The 18,783-nt window shown below is 50.4% G+C and overlaps 2 protein-coding genes across 3 annotated transcripts; one reads left to right on the top strand and one right to left on the bottom strand.

Annotated features, from left to right (window-relative positions):
• The first annotated feature begins 6,506 nt into the window (after positions 1–6,506).
• On the top strand, positions 6,507–11,524 carry LOC100193044 (uncharacterized). 2 transcript variants are annotated; one of them, XM_023301429.1, is made up of 5 exons: positions 6,507–6,744; positions 7,149–7,468; positions 9,980–10,612; positions 10,728–11,198; positions 11,316–11,524. In XM_023301429.1, exons 1-4 carry the CDS (start codon positions 6,540–6,542, stop codon positions 11,169–11,171), a joined length of 1,602 nt encoding a protein of 533 aa, XP_023157197.1. In that variant the 5' UTR covers positions 6,507–6,539; the 3' UTR covers positions 11,172–11,198; positions 11,316–11,524. The 2 variants fall into 2 exon arrangements, with proteins under 2 accessions (XP_023157197.1, NP_001345532.1); NM_001358603.1 differs by having other exon boundaries at positions 6,525–6,744; positions 10,728–11,363.
• A 516-nt stretch (positions 11,525–12,040) lies between these two features.
• Positions 12,041–17,265, bottom strand: LOC100284078 (uncharacterized). Its single transcript, NM_001156976.2, has 3 exons — positions 16,760–17,265; positions 13,759–13,957; positions 12,041–12,798 (listed from the first exon to the last, which is right to left on the bottom strand). The coding sequence occupies exons 1-3, from the start codon at positions 17,203–17,205 to the stop codon at positions 12,487–12,489; spliced, it is 957 nt and encodes a 318-aa protein (NP_001150448.1). The 5' UTR covers positions 17,206–17,265; the 3' UTR covers positions 12,041–12,486.
• Between the last annotated feature and the right edge of the window lie 1,518 nt (positions 17,266–18,783).

Here is an 18,783-nt window from a genome sequence, read left to right as displayed (position 1 = left end):
CCGTGGTTCTACGCCCCCTCCTCCAAGGCGTCGGGACCCCCTGTGATCGGCGCATCGGGTACATCCTCGGCTAAGGAGGCAGGCTTCCAATCACCGACCTCGAGCAGCGGTGCCTCAGCCATCTCGGCATCGGCGACGACGGGTGGCTCCACGGGCAGAACGGCAACAGCCTCGGCAGAAGCTGGTGCCAGCGCCGGCAACACGTCAGGTGGGCTCAAGGCTGCGGCCGCGCCAGCAGTCTCCCCCGGCACGACGGCCGCCTCGACGGAGGGGTCAGCCTAGGGAGCTCGCCCCACGGTAACTCGTGTCGCCTAAGCCCCCGCTTGGGGGCATCTTGTGTGGAGGCCAGCCGACCAGCGTGGCCCGGTGCGGCACCGGCTGCAGAAGCCGACACCGTCTTAAGGGCCTTCCGGGGAGCCAGACTGGCCGAACCGTGCCTCCGTTTGCTGGGAGGAAAAGGAAAAGCAGGATCAGGACACACGAAGAAGGAGCCAGGATAGAGGTATCCTCAGATACTTACCCACTCCGGACCAAGGCCAATCGTGACTGCAGGGAGGCCCCTCGGGCCTCGGTCCCCGCGGGCACTGCCGAGGTTTGCCCCGCTGCCGGCTTCGGCACCGTCCCCGCCTCGAGCGCCCGGGGCGCCGAAGGGACGGTCCACCCAGGCGCAGTCACGACGACCTGAGGATCAACCTCCTGTGCGGCCGGCACGGGCGACTGCTCTTGGGGGACAGGCGGGTCGGCCTGACTCCCCGGGGTCACTCCAACTACCTCGGCCGAGGGGTCAAGTACCCCCTCAGCCTGCCCCTGTTCTTCGGACCGGGACCCTGATGTCCCGGCCCCGGATATCGACGGCGCTAGCCCACTCGGGGGCTGGCTCGATGACCCCTGGCCCAGCCTCAAATCTAGGCTGAGGCCAAGCCAGGCCGCCATGTCGTCGTCTTCGTCATCATCGTCGTCGTCATGCGTCTCCGGCGACGGCTCCCTCGGGAGCCCGTCCCTCTCCTGCCTCCGACGGTGCCTCTCCAAGGCGTCCCGAGCACGCATTCGCTCGCGAGCCCGAGCCTTTTTCATGTCCTTCTTCTCCTTCTTCTTCTCTGCAGCGACCCTCCGCGTGGCCCGGTCCACCGCGTCCTCCGGGACCGGCGGCAGGGAAGGCTTGTGACACCCCAACTCCTGGAGACGGACAAAAATCCCGACTATGAGAACCAAGAGCAACCCGACATAAGAAAAAAGAAGGAGCGAACACTCATCAGGGACATGCACCCACGCTCGGGACGCATCAAGGGCTGGGTAAGGGCGCCGGCGTCGAGCCTCCCTACCGTGCCCGCTACCCGCCTGTGGAGGTCATCGGCGGAGAGGGGGACCGGGGACATTTGCGAACCCTCCAAGTCGGCCCCCGGCATCATCTCTGAAAGCGGCAACCACCGCTCTGTCAAGGGGAGCACCCTCCGGCGATGGATGGCGGCAACCACCCCGAGGCGGTAAGCCCTCCGTCTCGCAGCTCTTGCAAGGCCTCCAAGAGGGGCCGGAGATTCTCCTACTTCTCGCGCGCGGCCCCACAGCGCCAGTTGCTGCCGGCGGCAGTCACCACTCGTTGAGAAAACGACGGGAGCCTCCCATCGTCATTCCAGAGGTAAAACCACCGGCGCTGCCACCCCTTGTTCGAAGACACAAGGATGGCATGGATGTACTGTTGCGCGTGTGCCTGCCTCAACTGGAGGATGCAGCCACCGGCCCGCGCCGCCATGCGGACCCTCTTTTCCCCCGTCGTCAAGGCAAAAGGCTCCGTGGAGAAGAGATGGGTCCACAGATCCCAGTGGGGGTCAATCCCCAAAAATCCTTCGCAAACCGCCGCGAAGATGGCCGCTTGCGCGATGGAGTTGGGGTTGAGATTGTGCAGCTCCACCTCGTAGTAATGCAGGAGCGCCCGCATGAAACGGCTTGCTGGCACTTTGAACCCCCGCTCATGGAAGGAGACGAAACTCAGCACATACCCCGGCGGCGGGGTCGGGGCGGCTCCGCTCGGAGGGACCATCCACTCCGGCTGCGGGTCACCAGAGAGGGGACGAAGCAAGCCATCAGCGACAAGGGCCTCCAGATCGTCCACCGTGATGGTGGAGAAAGGCCACAGGTCGCGCGGCGGAACGACGGTTACCCGGTCTGCCATCGCCAAGCGAAGGGGGTGGCGGCGGAGCGGACAAGGTGCGTGGTTTTCCTTCTCTGGCTATTCCCTTGGGTTGAGGAAACCAATGCAGGAGGCGAGCAACAGAGTAAAGAACCACCACCGGTCCCTCTTCCAGATATATAAAGGCCCGTGCGAGACCCGTTCAACACTTCGCTCGAACCCGCCGCGAAATTCAAACTCGAAGGCAAAACGCCCGTTCCTCGAACGACTCGCGCACGCATAACGGCTGCCCCGCGAACCACCCGTCCCGTCGCATTAACTCCGCAGCAGGGCAGGCGACACCTTTGGCAGGTGAAGCGGGCGACGCTTCACCTCCGCCATGATGACCGCGTCAAAAAAAGGTGCGCCCCATCGTTTAATTTCGTATCCTTTTCCTCTTCCCCTATCTCTCTCTTGCTACAGGGACCGGGAAAGGGGATACTCCAAAAGGGATCCTTCTCCGCAAAGGAAGCAGGCCCCGAGCCCTCCTACTGATCAGGGGTTCGAAGGCTGGCCCCTCGGAAGGGTTCGACAGCCGCCCCAGAGCACTCGGGCTTCGCGCCCACTACTGATCAGAGGTTCGAAGGCTGGCACCTCGGAAGGATTCGATAGCCGCCTCAGAGCACTCGGGCTTCAGGCTCATTACTGATCAGAGGTTCGAAGGCTGGCCCCTCGGAAGGGTTCGACAGCTGCCTCAGAGCGCTCGGGCTCCGCGCCCACTACTGATCAGGGGTTCAAAGGCTGCCCCCCGAAGGGTTCGACAGCCGCCCTAGAACACGCAGAGCGAGGGATGACTCTGGGTACGTCCGATACATGGCCGAGGCTCGGGCTATGCTCCCGAGGTACCCTAGGACATTTTCGAGACCAGTAGGAGCGATTCTATAATGGAATCCCACCAGAGGGAGGCATCGAGCCCTCGGACCCTATCAAACGGGACCGGGTCCGGCAAATCACCTGCAGGTACTTTTGGAGCGCGCCTCTGGGCCACTAGCCGACCCTTATCGAACGGGGCACGGGCGTCCACTCAGATCACCCGTTAGCAACTCACTGGAGACACCATGTTTGGCGCCCTCCGAGGGCAACATGGCGCTTCCCCCCTCCTCCTTGCGGAAAGGCGACGAAGGGGCGTATGATAAAAGCCGAGTCAGTCCTTGACCGTCCTCTCGCTCTGTGCAGAGGCTCGGGGGCTGCTCTCGCAAACCCGGCTCTGGCCAAACCGTTGACAGCGTCAACATACCAGCCCGAGAACTCGGAACCTGACCATGCACCCAGGCTACGATCAGATCGCATGAGGGAACAACTAGACCAACCAAGGCATCACGAAAGGCACTAAGACCTCGGAGGAGTCAAACCACTCCTACGAGGCCTTGGGGGCTACACCCGGTGGGTGCGCTCGCGCGCACCCACCGGAACAAAATGTAACCGAGAAAGGCCGGTCCCCTTGCAAAAAAGTGTGACAAAGCCTCCAAGCGAGTACCAACACTCCCTTTGAGGCTCGGGGGCTACTGTCGGGGACCATAATTAGGGGTACCCCCAAGACTCCTAAACTCGGCTGGTAATCACCATCAGCACAAGCTGCAAAGGCCTGATGGGCGTAATTCAGGTCAAGGCTCCGTCCACTCAAGGGACACAATCTCGCCTCGCCCGAGCCCAGCCTCGGGCAGGAACAGTAGACCCAGGTGGATTCACGCCTCGCCCGAGGGCCTCCTCAAGCAACGGGCGCACCTTCGACTCGCCTGAGGCCCAGCTCGGGCAGGCTTCGCAGTGAAGCAACCTTGGCCAGATCGCCTCGCCGACCGACCGACCGTATCGCAGGAGCATTCAATGCAAGGATCGCCTGACACCTTATCCTGACGCGCGTTCCTCAGTCAGTAGGGCCGAAGTGACCGCAGTCACTTCGCCCCCCCCACTGACTGACCTGACAGGAAAACAGCGCCGCCTGCCCTGCTCCGACTGTTGTGCCACCCGCCAGGGTGAGGCTGACAGCAGCCAAGTCCAGCCTCAGGCGCCATAGGAAGCTCCGCCTCGCCCGACCCTAGGGCCTGGGCTCAACCTCGACCTCGGAAGATGGTCTCCGCCTCGCCCGACCCCAGGGCTCGGACTCAACCTCGACCTCGGAAGACGGTCTCCGCCTCGCCCGACCCCAGGGCTCGGACTCAACCTCGACCTCGGAAGACGGTCTCCGCCTCGCCCGACCCTAGGGCTCGGCCCCCGCCTCGACCTCGGAAGACGGTCTCCGCCTCGCCCGACCCCAGGGCTCGGCCTCAACCTCGACCTCGGAGGAGTCACTGCCTCGCCCGACCTTGGGCTCGGGCTGACCACGCCACAGGGGGGTACATCATTACCCTACCCCTAGCTAGCTCAGGCTACGGGGAACAAGACCGGCGTCCCATCTGGCTCGCCCCGGTAAAACGAGTAATGATGACACCCCGCGTGCTCCTGTGACGATGGCGTTTCTCAGCCCCTTACGGAAGCAAGGAGACGTCAGCAAGGACCCGACAGCTGTGCTTCTACAGGGCTCAAGCGCTCCTCTGACGGCCACGACATCACATGTACAGGGCACTAGCACCTCTCCGACAGCCACGTCGACATGTACATAGGGCTCTGGCTCCTCTCTGTTGGACACGTTAGCATATTGCTACACCCCCATTGTACACCTGCACCCTCTCCTTACATCTATAAAAGGAAGGTCCAGGGCCCTCGTACAAAAAGGGTGGCCGCGCGGGAGGACGGGCTGACGGACAGACTCTCTCTCTCGCGGACGCTTGTAACCCCCTACTGCAAGCGCATCCACCCTGGGCGCAGGACAACATGAAGCCGCGGTTTCCCCCTCTTTGTGTCCCGTCTCGCGCCGACCCATCTGGGCTGGGGCACGCAGCGACAATTTACTCGTCGGTCCAGGGACCCCCCGGGGTCGAAACGCCGATAATGTTTTTATGATTTTAGTTAAATTCGAGAAAGTTTGACCGGTGAAGGTATCAACTATTCTAAATATTTAGAATGGAGGGAATATTCCATTACTCTCTTTGTACCGCAGATGGTAGATCTGAGAGCCTTGTTGTGCTCTTCCAATTCGTCGTTCTGTTCCGTGACCTTCGGACTGCAACTGTGGATGTATTTAGTTAAGGTGTATTTGGTTGAGTAGCGGAAAGGAATAAAACGGTTCCATTTTTATTTTATTTTTTTATTTTTAGTTACCATAGAGGAGAGTGGAGCAGCTTCTAGAGTCTATAAATAGCAAATATTTGAGATGCTCTCGCTTCACCAAAACGACCGGATGCAAGCGCTCTCGCGGACGCGACCGCTCTCATCTGTCTCCTCCACTCAAGAGTCATATGGCTCTCCAACCAAATAATAAATGGTGCGGCTCCACTCTATTCTACTCTTCAAATAAACAAAAAATGGAACGATTCCGTTCCGCTTGCCAAACAAAAATGAAATGGCTCAATTCTTAGAAACTGGAATGGAGCCGCTCCATCCCAGTTGGCTCTCCAACCAAACACACCCTTAAATAGTGGACGAGAATGAAACGAACTTCACTCTTATATTTTAGAAGTTTGGTTTTAACGAAAGTAGTAGGACAACTCCTAGAGTCTCCACATAGAAATATAATATAAAAAATTGGAAACCCACGCTCCATCAAAACGCCCGAACGCGAGCGCTCTCCTCCCTTCCATACTTATATGACTTTCCAACCAAACAAAGAATTGAGCGACTCCATTTTATTCTACTTTTTAACCAAACAGAAAATAGAGTGACTCTATTCTGTTTGCCAAACACGAAATAGAACGGCTCCATTGTCAGAAACTGGAATGGAGTCGCTCTATTTCAATTGACTCCCCAATCAAGCACACCCTATCTAAGGCCATATTTGGAAAATAACATTGCTCTATCTTTTAGCTAGGAGAGACCAATTTCTTGTTTATAAAGAAATCGAGAATCTAATTTCTATAAATTGAGTCATAAATGGGTATGTTTGGAACCACCTTAATTTTTATAAACCAGTTTTTTTAAAAAAACTAGGTGCCTCGGTCGTAACACACCCTTCTCATCCGCTTCTCAACCAAACACGCTCTTACGGTGCCGTTCGGTTGTTACGGATTGATGGGTCGGAACGATTCATAACCGGATTGCTTCTCTAATTTATATAAACTTTAATTAACTAGAATGATTCGGGTGTAAACTTGCGCAAACGAACAAGGCCTTAGGGAGATAATATCTTAAGTAGTGCTGACTGTCTGACTTGCACGCCAGTCGGTGTCAACATACAGCTCGCACCAAGAAGCGTCATCTCGCCATTTTGATACTACTAGTGGGAGTGTGGGACTCCTTAGTTTGTGCTCTACATATATACTGTAGTCTAAAGCCCTATATGCCGGCCTCTGAAGAGGAATTGTCGAACTGGAAAGGGCTCTCTCGCTGCAGGAGGGGGACGAATAGGATGGCCGGAGGCGTCATAGTTCCGAGCGATGGTCCTGCCGCCGACCACGGCGGGAGCCTGACGCTGTCGGTGTTCATGACCTGCCTTGTGGCTGCCTCGGGCGGCCTCATCTTCGGCTACGACATCGGCATCTCAGGTCTGCCACTCCTTGCGCTTTAGGTCCATCTCTCATCTCGTCTCATGGACGATGCATGCTCCGACTTCGCTTGCCTGCACGTACGTTGTATATAGCCTCATGGAACAGCTGCTGCTGAGTTCCTCTCGTACGACTCAGCAGAAACAATCCTGTGCTCAAAACAAGACACACAGCTCTGTTGTTCCTAGCTTCCTCTGAAACTCTGAACGAACCACTCCACTCCACGCGTCTCATCTCATGACGCCTAGCTTGTTGCTACCCTGTTCGGCTGTGCCTGCCCTGAGGTCGCTGAAAACTGGAACAGAACGAGTACTAGCTTGACGAACTGATTCACAATTTCACACGGTGATGGCGACTATAGCTGACTGCTGACCCCTTGTTGATTCGATCGATGGACCATCAAGGCGGCGTCTCCGAGATGGAGCCGTTCCTGCGGCGCTTCTTCCCGCGCGTCCTGGAGCGGATGGCGTCGGCCAGGGGGAACGAGTACTGCCTCTACGACAGCCAGACGCTGACGGCCTTCACGTCGTCGCTGTACGTGGCCGGGCTGCTGGCGTCGCTCGTGGCCAGCCGCGTGACCAGGGCCATGGGCCGGCAGGCCGTCATGCTCATGGGCGGCGCCCTGTTCTTCGCCGGGGGAGCCGTGACCGGCGCCGCCGTCAACATCGCCATGCTCGTCGTCGGCCGCATGCTGCTCGGCTTCGGCGTCGGGTTCACCAACCAAGTCAGTCTCAGTCCGCTGTCCCGCACCATCCGGAGCTCGGCGCCAGCCGCCAGCTGTGCGTTCTTCTTCTTCTTCTCTGCGACGCGTCACGCGCATGGCATGTGTTCACTGGAGTCATTGGACCTTGCGGTAGACATCTTCCCTTACAGCGAGTCCACGATAGAGTGCCGCCACTAGTACAGAGAAGTTCTATAGTGGCGGTTGTAAACCTATTTATAGTGGCGTTTTTCGTAACCGCCAGTGCTAGGGGCCAGTAGAAATCATCATTTGTACAGGCGGGTAACTGAGGACCGCCAGTGAAAATCGATTTTCACTGGCGGTCGGCGTAATAAAACCGCCAGTGAAAATCGATTTTCACTGGCGGTCGACGTAATAAAACCGCCAGTACAAATCGTTTCCAGGAAACATAAAACATATTTTAAAAATAGTTAAAAAATTTATTTTTATTAGGCCCACCCCACCCGCCCGTCGCGGCATTTTTCGCGCAAAATTCGCGCGCTACGCGGTTGCTAGTATTCGAACCGGCGACCTCACCCTCGCGCGTACCCTCCCCTACCACTCCGTCTATGACATGTCTTGTGTCTAGTTTGTAGTTGTTTTCTCCACATATTACAACCATTTGAGTGTAAATTGCTTATTTGAGACCCTAAACGAATTCAAAAAAACAAGTTGTCAACTACAAAGATAAATAACTTTTGAAGTTCTACAACTTTTATTTTGACACTTTTTTCATCCGAGGTAGTTTGCAAAATTTGAATTTTAAATTTGACATACTTAGATTCAATTTTTGAGAACCGAAATGAGTTCAAATAAAAAAGTTGTCAACTACAAAGTTTCATAACTTTTAGAGATCTACAACTTTTATTTTGGTGGTTTTGTCATACGAGGCCGTTTGAAAAACTCGAAAAATTAAGGATAAAAATGATTTCTAGTGGCGGTTCCTTAAGAAAACCGCCACTAGAAATCGTATTTCTAGTGGCGGTTCCTTAAGAAAACCGCCACTACAAATCATGGATTTCTACTGGCGGTTTTCTTAAGGAACCGCCAGTAGAAATACGATTTCTAGTGGCGGTTTTCTTAAGGAACCGCCACTAGAAATAGCACAGTCGGTGGTGAAGCGAAACCGCCTGTAAAAATATATCGTCCCCGCAGGCTTTGAGCCTTTTTGTACTAGTGCGCCGGGCCAATTGGAGAGTCGCGACGCGTGTGCCTATATATTTTAAAAAATTGGTGACGCGAGCACGTGAGATCCGCAGGAACAAACAAAAGAGAGCCGTTTCTGTCTTCCCTGATCTACGATCGTTGTTGACTTCGCTACTCCAATGCAAGCTGGAGCTGTCCTATCCGGTACGTCGGTACTCGAGTGGAGTGGATTAAATTTTCTTTTTTAAGAGAAAAATGCAGTAGAGTGGATGACAACAATGATCCACACGGAATATATATACTCTCCATTATTTTTTTATTTGTCACTGTTTAGTTAAAAATAAATTAGCTGACTATAAATATTAGCATGAAGATAATATAATATATAGGCACAAGCTGACTGCATAACTATATATGGCTTCGGATCGGATAGAGACGGTTGGTGCCATGGAAGTGACAGCTGTGAGAATCGAAATTCTTTCTGATCGTACTTGGGATTTGGGAGATGAACGACGACAGTTCGTTGAAAAGCTTTTTCGACCTTTTGGCTGCTGTTTATTCTAAGACGGCTTAACAACTGGCTTAAAATGGCTTTTACTTTTTCTTCCCCTTGATTATGTAGGCAATCTAGCTTGGTCTTAGCTCCGTACGTTCCCAATCCCCATCCCCACCGTGCCACGCCTTCGTGCTCAGCCGCCAGCTTTTTTCTGACCAGCTTTTCTAAAAATCTGGCTGTAGAAAGAATCTGGCTGTGGGAAGAATCTGAGTATCATTACGATTACGTGTGGAGCGAGATAAAATTGTTCATAGGGCTCAGGATCTAGAAAGTGACGGATTCCTACTATTACAACGACTCAGCCGATTATATGTTTATGTTGATTTTGGATAGTTTTTGCCCCCCAACGAATTTTATATAAGCTGACTGAAAAGCTGAGCGTTTAGCAGTTCGCAGCAGCTTTTGGTGGTCAGAAGCTGCCAGAAGCCGAAACAAACGGGGCCAATGGCGGGCTGCCAACGGCAAACGATGGGATGTTGCGGTTCAAAAGCTGACATTGTCTCGAACCCAAAGTTTAGACTACTTACCGGGTGTTTGGTTCTGTGGACTAAAGTTTAGCCCGGGTCACATCAAGCGTTTGACTTTCAAATAAGAGTATGAAATATAGACCCAATCAACTGTACTAGATTCGTCTCACTTTTTAATCTTCGGTTGAGAAATTAGTTTTATAATCCGACTACATTTAATACCCCGAACGGAGGTTCAAACATTCGATGTGATAGGAGCTAAATTTTAGCAGGGGCAAACCAAACACCCCTTACTACCATACGCTGCTCAAAGTTTAAATCGGTCAAGTGGAAACCACACACCAGGCCGCCCCTCTGTTCCTCGCCGAGATGGCTCCGCCGCGGTGGCGCGGCTCCCTGACCGCGGGCTACCAGTTCTTCCTCGCGCTCGGGGTGCTGATCGCCAACCTCGTGAACTACGCGACGGCACACGCCTCCTGGGGGTGGCGCGTCTCGCTGGGCCTGGCGGGCGCGTCGGCCGTCGCCATCTTCGTGGGCGCGCTCTTCCTCACCGACACCCCCAGCAGCCTCGTGATGCGGGGGCGCGCCGACGGGGCCCGGGCGGCGCTGCTCCGGGTGCGCGGGCCCGACGCCGACGTGGAGGCCGAGCTCAGGGACATCGCCAAGGCCGTGGAGGCCGCGCGCCGCGGCGAGGACGGCGCGTTCCGCCGGATGGCCACGCGGCGCGAGTACCGCCCGCACCTGGTGCTCGCCGTGGCCGTGCCCATGTTCTTCCAGCTCACGGGCGTCATCGTGCTCGCCTTCTTCGCGCCGCTCGTGTTCCGGACCGTCGGCTTCGGGAGCAGAGCCGCCCTCATGGGCGCCGTCGTACTCGGCGCCGTCAACCTGGGCTCGCTCGTGCTCTCCACCTTCGTCATCGACCGGTACGGACGGAAGGTGCTCTTCATGGCCGGCGGCGTACAGATGGTCGTCTGCCAGGTACGCGGATGCTTTTACGTTACGTGGATGGATGGATGGTTGGATCAGTGTGTGTGCTAGCTATTTCTTGTGTTCTCCTCATCCCTAACTGACTCTTGGTTCTCGGACGACGAAGGTCGCGATTGCTTGGATCATGGGGGCGAAGATCGGCAAGGGCGGCGAGGCGGCAATGGCGCACCCGTACGCCGTGGCGGTGCTGGTGTTCACCTGCCTGCACACTGCCGGGTTCGGGTGGTCGTGGGGCCCGCTGGGGTGGGTGATCCCGAGCGAGATATTCCCGGTGGACATCCGGTCGGCAGGGCAGGCCATGAACGTCTCCATCGGCCTCTGCCTCACCTTCGTGCAGACGCAGTCGTTCCTCGCCATGCTCTGCCGCTTCAAGTACGCCACCTTCGCCTACTACGCCGCCTGGGTCGCCGTCATGACCGTCTTCATCGCCCTCTTCCTGCCGGAGACCAAGGGCATCCCGCTCGAGTCCATGGGCACCATCTGGGTGAAACACTGGTATTGGAAGAGGTTCGTCCACGACGGAAAGCAGAGCAACGTGGCACTGACCTAAGGACGAACCGGTGGGAAATGTGGACCTGTAAGATTTTTGTGACTGGCATGCCAACGTGTATTTATATACTCGTCGTTGAAATTTGTGAATTTGTGGTTATTGAAAGCACTCTTTTTCTAATATTTACTATGTACTCTTTTAAAGCACGAGTTTCGTGCATTCCCCCATGGCACACCCAGAACATGGGGCCAGAAATTGCAGAGGAGCTGGATCCGAAGCGGTGGCTGCTATAAGCATGGAATATTCCAAAGCATTCGCTTCTGACAGAATTTGAACTAATTGTGCAAAGCACGAGTTTCGTGCATCATATGTAAAGAGCGAAGGTTTGTTTCTCTCCTCCGCTTCTCACCGCAGACACCAGTGGATTGTTATCCTATAGACTTTATTTGTATAATCTAGTATTCACCGCAATACACGTGGATTAAGATAAATACTAGAGTATCCAAATAAAATCATAGATGGATCGTCATCTATCCTGAGCCACCCAAACCCAACATGACAAACCACGTGTAATACAACACTCTCACGTAGTACCACTCTACTCACCGGAAAAGGACAAACGATCTAAGGAGCTTTTTTTAAAAAAAAAAGATCGAGTTTTTTTCAACTCATGTCTTTCTGATTTTAATATGATCAAATGTTCACTTTAAGGGTCTACCACACTAGTTTATTTAGTTTATCGGACCCTCGTGTGCCGCCTATTTCTCTTCTTTCGCCAGTAGACCGTTATCACATACATAGACTGTAAAAACAACCCAAGACTATATTAGAGGACCGTTATATATTCAAACCTAACACGATAGAAACGCTCATATATATAGTATCACCCGCTAGCTAAAAAAGTTAAAAGTACGAGCGATCAGTTAACTATAAAAAAGGGGTTCGCTGATATATAGAGAGTTTATATAATTCGGATTAAACCGGTCCTAGTCATCATATACTCTAATGACAAGAACTGTATTTACAAGACAACCCAGAAACATTCTCTCTGTCCCAAAATAAATCAATTTCTCAGAGTTATCTTAAATCAAACTATTTTTAAGTTTGACCAAATTCATAAAAAGAGCATGGCACTGAATTAGTGTCACTAATGCACCATAAAATATTTTTCATAATGTACTCATTTGGTGTCATAGAGACATAGACGATGGTGCCTTTCCTATAAAATTGGTCAAACTTAAGATAATTTGACTTTAAGTGATTCTAGAAATTGACTTATTTTGAGACGGAGCATATTACTATAAGAAAGAAAAGCATAAGCAGTATAACTACTTCACGGTTCAGCTTCAACGATCATGGACTCGGGATTTGGATCTCAGTATAGAAGAGTACTTCCCTCCTTGAACAGCACAAAGATGCTGCTGCCATCGCCTCTGGAGATCCTGAGCTCTTCGTCAAGGTATGTCGTAAGCAACCACGATTCAGCATTGTTTGTCCTGATCGGTATTTTGAGCGGAGGCTGCTCAGATATGGTCTTTGCAACCGAGGATGCTGCATTTTCGATGGAAGAAAATATGCCTTTCAGTGGACTCAGGTCGATGTTCTGTCCAAATAACTCAAACTTCTCTGGTAGCACAATGGAGTCGGTCAACTGTGGTGTACCAACAATCCCTTCATCAAATTTGATCTGCAAGGATTCAGAATCATGTGCTCAGTCAGAACCATTTATAGCAGAGTTCACTCAGAAGCTCTGTGATCAAGTATGGCAAGTGGGTGTATGAAGGCATGCATTGCCCTATTTGTTTGTTTCCAAGGCAGAGTTGTTCGGTGTTGTGAGCACTCCCAGGCATTGGATCTTAAACACCTGCCTGGTAGGGCTGAAATCAACAACCCCGCCCAACCACAAGATCAACTGAGGCCCCTTTTAGTGGAGGTCTAGCCAGCTCTGGCTCTGGTTCCTTCATGCAATATAGCTACACTATAGCAAGGAAACATTTAACTCTATGGGAATCAAGTATTCAATCTTGCACGAAAAAGCCTAACACTATGAGATTCAAGTATTCAATTTAACTCTGAGATTCAAGTATTCAATTTATCTGCTTTCTTGACTTCGATGAACATTTTGGCCACGCCACTACCTATGTCATACTCCGACCAAAAACAATGTCCATTTGGACATCAGCACAATCTTTAATATGACACTTTGACTAGCAACATCTTTATAAATAATAAATAGTCTTTGATGGAAAGGATTATACATATGAAAATACAGTTCATAATGAACTAGTAAGGCTGATCTTACGACGATAGTTTATATAGAATCTTTGATATTGATAGTCAAAGGCAAAAGATACTTAATTCAGGAGAAGCCTAAAGAGACTTATATTTGTGATCACAAGAAGTAACTCTTTACAAAATTGGGTGAATATTTGTTGTATATCCAAAAAGCACGAAATCCAATTCAAATTCATTAAATATTTATGTATTATGCCGTCTAGGTATGCCAACAGGACAAACATTATTAAACAGACGGAGCAGTTTGTGAATCATCCTGGAATTAAGATTTAAGAACGATGCATGTGAGTGTCTGAAGTAAACTGCTTTCAGTCATAGATGAAAAATGGATATTTAGATTACAGGATCTCACCTGCACACGCTTGGGGCTTCTAATTTCAAATTTTGCATTAGTGGCAACTGAGGTTGTAGCCAAAGGTCCTGAAAACTTGATACAGTTTTGCACTGTGAAGTTCTCAGAATCAATGGTTTGTGATATTTCCTCCACCTTCACCAGCTGAGGCAGATTACCAAACCCCAATAGTGGGAATAGTTGGGAAAATGATGTGTACCTGAAATCACATAATCAATCAGACTCCTTAAGGCTGCAGCAGAGCAGCAGTGTAAGTTAAGAAGAGTTTAGCTTCAATGAACTTGTGTCATATTCTAGTTGGTCAGTTTCAGAAGCCAGAATTCTGTTAGTCACGATGTTGACTGCATGTGCAGTGATCAGAGCAGTGAAGTGGAAAACAAAAATTGATAGAATTCCTTTTATTTTATTTTTATACCAGTCCAAAAATCATATCTCATAGGCCTAAATGTGGCCCCGCCAAGTCTGGACAAACAGACCCCAGGAGGTGGTCATCTGCATAGCCAAGGGGGCACCCAGGGTGGGGCACTGTGGCGGCTCCCACCGCTCCTCTGACCCCCTTTCCCCGACAGAGACCAAAATAGGAGACCAGGAGGAGGTTTGGCAAAATTAGGGTAAAAATATAGGGAAAATAGAAATATAATTTGTTTAGGAAATAAGATCGGTTTGATAAGAAAAGAGACGTCCAAAACTATAAGACTGGCCGCAGCGCCGCACGCTATGGCGCGCGCTCGCTTGCATGCCGGCTACAGCGCACGCGCTATCGCCCGCAGCGCAGCACACTACCGCGCACTCCACCGCGCGGGACTCTTCTCTCTCCCCTCAGCTGCAGCGCGCGCGCGCTCTCCCCCTACAACTGTTCCTGTGGGCCCGCCTTCAATTAATAGTAGAAGAAAAATTGATAGTAGATGAAAAGTAGGTATAGAAAATGATATTTTATATTGTAGTGGGATATAGGGGGAGTATTTAGGGGAAACCACTGCGGGAGATGAAAAAGTAGGGGATACACTATTGATGATGTGACCCAGAAAAGTGATATAGGGGGAAAAATTTAGAGGGAACCGCTGCGGATAGCCTAAGGCTGTGCGCAACGCTGCCCCCTGGCAATCCCCCTCCCCTTGCATGCCGGCTGTAGGGGGCACCCTACGGCCGCAGCGGTGCCCCCTACAGCACCCCCTACGTGTCGGTACCCTTCTCTCTCCCTCTAGATCTAGCGTATCACTGTTCATCACCCTAAACACTGTGCTGTGGGTCCACGAGTAATTATTAGTAGATAAAAAATTGATAGTTGATATAGAAATGATATTTTATAGTTGTAGTGGGGTATAGGGGAGTATTTAGGGGGAACCGCTGCGGGCGATGAAAAAATAGGGGGGAAAATAGGGGGAAAAAGTGATATAGGGGAAAAAATTTAGGGGTAACGGTTGCGGATAGCCTAAGACTAACTGCAACGGCAGCCCCTACGCAGCCCCCTCCCCTTGCATGCGGCCTGTAGGGGGCACTCTACGGCCGCAGCGGTGCCCCCTACAGCGCCCTCTACACGCCGGCCCCCTTCTCTCTCCCCCCAGATCTCGCGTGTCACTGTTCATCACCCTAAACACTGTGTTGTGGGTCCACGAGTAATTGTTAGTAGATAAAAAATTGATAGTTGATATAGAAAATGATATTTTATAATTGTAGTGGGATATAGGGGAGTATTTAGGGGGGACCGCTGCGGGGATGAAAAAATAGGGGGAAAAATAGGGGGGAAGTGATATAGGGGGAAAAATTTAGGGGTAACGGTTGCGGATAGCCTAAGGACTCTTCCTTTAGTTTGCTTGGAATACAAGTCCTCTATGGACTATAAATACAAGTGCCCCCTTCTCTCTTGTGTGCCGCCGCTAGCCCTAACCACCAACCACTCTAGCCCCAACCGGCCACCCCCCCAAGCAGGACCATGACACTTGGTATCCGGAGACCTGATCGGATCCATAGGCAACACCAACACCACCATGGTGCTGCAGCAGCTGCTTCGCGTTCATCAATAACCTCACAAGCGCTTCACTGAGATAAAGGAATACCTTATCAAGATCAACACACGCTTGACCACCATAGAATAAACACACGCCAAGGATGACACCAAGTCATCAACGTGTCATAGCAACAACAGAGTTGTCGCTGTGGTATTCGTGTCGATCAAAGTTTCTCAAGTTTGACTGGACTTGTAGAAACTATTAGCAACATATGTATCTCCAAATAAGTTTATTAGGAAAACAGATACAAAGATCTATCTCATAATAGTAATTATGTACTATAAATATTAATATTTTGTTGTATATATTTGGTCAAAGATAAAAATGGTTGACTCGTAGAGAATGACAAATATTTTGGAACGGAGGAGTATGTGTGGATGTGTGCTATGTAAGCTCAAAATATTGACCAGGTAAGTAAGCTTAATTAACCACATAAGTGAAATTTATGGTTGCCTCACAATTTTGTAGCATCTTTGGTTCTATTGTGAACCTTGAAAGGAATCCAGCACTCTCAATTTAACCAGAGTAGGATCAAGCGATTTCTCAACCTAAAGCGTTCTATCATACTGGAACAATTTCTCAGTAGCCCATGTCATGCTGAAATTATTCGGGAAAAAGGGGAAAATCAATTCATAGAAAATTCTTAACAGTTTTTCATCAGCCAATACCAATCTGAGAGGTAAAATCCAAACTATGCAGTTTTCAGCATCCATCGAGCAGTCCGCAGAGTAGCAGATTTCAGTGCCCACTTGTAATAAGCATTTAAAGGCATGAGATCAATCTCACCAGTTTAAATTTGTGCAACTTCTCTAAGAATCACTGTACCAAACTCAGAAGTGGTGAAATTTCCAGTAAAATTAGTGCCCTCTTGCCCTATAAGTTCAGGACACACCATATGAATTTCACCGACCACGAGAGACAACAGTACCACTCCAGCTGTCGAAGGGGGAAGAAACTAAGAAAGAGACCGGGATCAAAAGGCGGTTTCTTACGCGAGGATCCACTTCCCGTTAAGGAGCGTAAGCGCCTCCGTAGGAGCCGGCGTGGGGTTGCGCGTCTCGAGCTGCGTGATGAGCTCCAGCACTTTGGCTCGTGACTCGCTGGACGCCCGCAGGCCCCGCTCCGTGCCGTACAGCGCGTCCTTTAGCTGCGCCTTGAGCTCCGCGACCTCTCTCGCCTCCGGCGCCTCCGCCACCGCGGCCCCCGTGACAGCGGAACCGCCCTCGGGCTCCGGCCCCCACTCGTCCTCGGGGCCATCGCCCGGCGCCGGCGCTGCCGCCGCCCTCGCAAGGACGAGTCGACGCGCAGAACGCAGGCATGGGAAGCGCGGTGGGTTCGGGAACGCGAAGGCGCCGGTGCTGCGGCGGTTAGACGAGGACGAGAGCGACGGTGATGGCGATCGGAGGACGAGAGCGTTGAGGAACGCGGAGGACGCCATGGTTTACACGCTTTCTCCCTCCTTGCGTAGCTTTGTCCGGCTTCCTACTGCGCTTCTGCGATGGTGAGGCGTGGACGCGTGGTAGCCTGGTACTTCGTCCCTCCACAAAGATATATACAATTCTTATTTTCAGGAAATGAAAATATTTGAAATTATATTAAAAATTATTGTGCAAAATATATTATTTACTATAAATTTAATTAAATTTGAACTAGTGATACGAATGGTTGTATTTTCTCTTTTTGACGGAGGAAAAAGATGATACCTATTTATCGGTTTGAATGGCCGTATAGGACATAGAATTGAATTAAGTTTAATATCAAATCAGTCGTATTGAAGCAAAATATTTTTTATTTTTTTATTATTTTAAATATTATCGAATTAGAGTTTAGAAGTCTAATTCCATGTAATTCATAGGGGTGACACTCTGTAGGAGAGTGAGTTTTTAGTTATAGTCTAATTTCAAGGATTGAGTTTTGTGCTCCAATATCTATAGCAAAATGGATATATAGAGCGTGTTTGGCATGACTCTAGTACAAAACTCTAAGGTAGAGCTAACTAGAGCCTGCCAAACACAGTAACTTCAGAGTTGTAAACTCCATAGAGTTTTTAGAACTACAGTACAATTTATTTGTTGCTGCTACGTAGTCTCTAATATAGCAATCTAAACATGGAGTTTAGAGTTATTTATTTGTCATTGTCACTGGTTACACAACCTAAAATTTGAAGTAGAGCTACTCTGTAATGGAGCAGAGTTATACCAAACACGTTCATAATGTATTTGTTGTAGAGTTCTGTTGGGGACTTGTTCTCAAATGCTATGAATTAAGAACAAGGCAACATAAAGTGTTAAATGTTAACGTCCTTCGTCCATGAAACATTATTCCCTTGAGGATAATGGGCCTTGGACGAAGGCTGATGAGAGTATAATTACGAAGTTAAACCTTCGTAATAAAATTTCAATAGATATTGTAAGACAACATAAAATAAAAGGTATAAGATGGGTGAATAAATCATAGACGAATTATATTATATCTACTTAATATATTGAATCATTAAATACAATAATACCTATGCCTTGGCAAAGGTTGGATTCTGAGAGATGCGATTGCAATTACCAGAATGCGTGAACAGTAAAGGAATACTGTTCACTATTTATAGGCACAGGACGCAGCCTGTGAGGAATTACAAGTATGCCCCTTATAAAAGCTTACAACATTGACTCAGACCTTTATGGACTAAAAGGTCATTCTATCTTTAAGTCGGTTTGTAATACCGAAGCTTCACGAAGAGGAACCTTCGGCCATCTTATACAAACAGCTTCAGCCGAAGACCGCTTCTTCCTGTAAGACCTTCGGCGACGAAGCATAGGCCCAACAAGTTCTACACTACTATTCTTCGTGGACTCATGAGCGTGCGGAGAGGAGGTATAGAAGTGGAAGATGATTCTATAGGGGCATAGCCACTGATTTGACTTGTTTGCTTTGGCTTTTTTTTCTGATCAACTTTTCTAAAAATCTGACTGGAGATAATCTGATTGTGATAAAAATCTGAGTATTGCAGGAATTATATGTGAAG

The sequence above is a fragment of the Zea mays genome, chromosome 2 (assembly GCF_902167145.1).
Source record: "Zea mays cultivar B73 chromosome 2, Zm-B73-REFERENCE-NAM-5.0, whole genome shotgun sequence".
Lineage (NCBI taxonomy): Eukaryota > Viridiplantae > Streptophyta > Magnoliopsida > Poales > Poaceae > Zea > Zea mays.
The sequence above is the reverse complement of the archived record's forward strand: the minus strand, read 5'-3'. Positions and strand labels throughout refer to the sequence as shown.

What these genes read in the sequence shown, in the direction of transcription:
- LOC100193044 (XM_023301429.1), top strand. Translation starts at nt 6,540, where the DNA reads ATGCCGGCCTCTGAAGAGGAATTGTCGAACTGGAAAGGGCTCTCTCGC. An exon ending in CTACGACATCGGCATCTCAG is followed by an intron (nt 6,745 to 7,148) that starts GTCTGCCACTCC and finishes TGGACCATCAAG; the next exon opens with GCGGCGTCTCCGAGATGGAG. An exon ending in GCGTCGGGTTCACCAACCAA is followed by an intron (nt 7,469 to 9,979) that starts GTCAGTCTCAGT and finishes ACCACACACCAG; the next exon opens with GCCGCCCCTCTGTTCCTCGC.
- LOC100284078 (NM_001156976.2), bottom strand. Translation starts at nt 17,205, where the DNA reads ATGGCGTCCTCCGCGTTCCTCAACGCTCTCGTCCTCCGATCGCCATCA. An exon ending in AACGGGAAGTGGATCCTCGC is followed by an intron (nt 13,958 to 16,759) that starts GTAAGAAACCGC and finishes ATGTGATTTCAG; the next exon opens with GTACACATCATTTTCCCAAC. An exon ending in GAAGCCCCAAGCGTGTGCAG is followed by an intron (nt 12,799 to 13,758) that starts GTGAGATCCTGT and finishes GAATCCTTGCAG; the next exon opens with ATCAAATTTGATGAAGGGAT.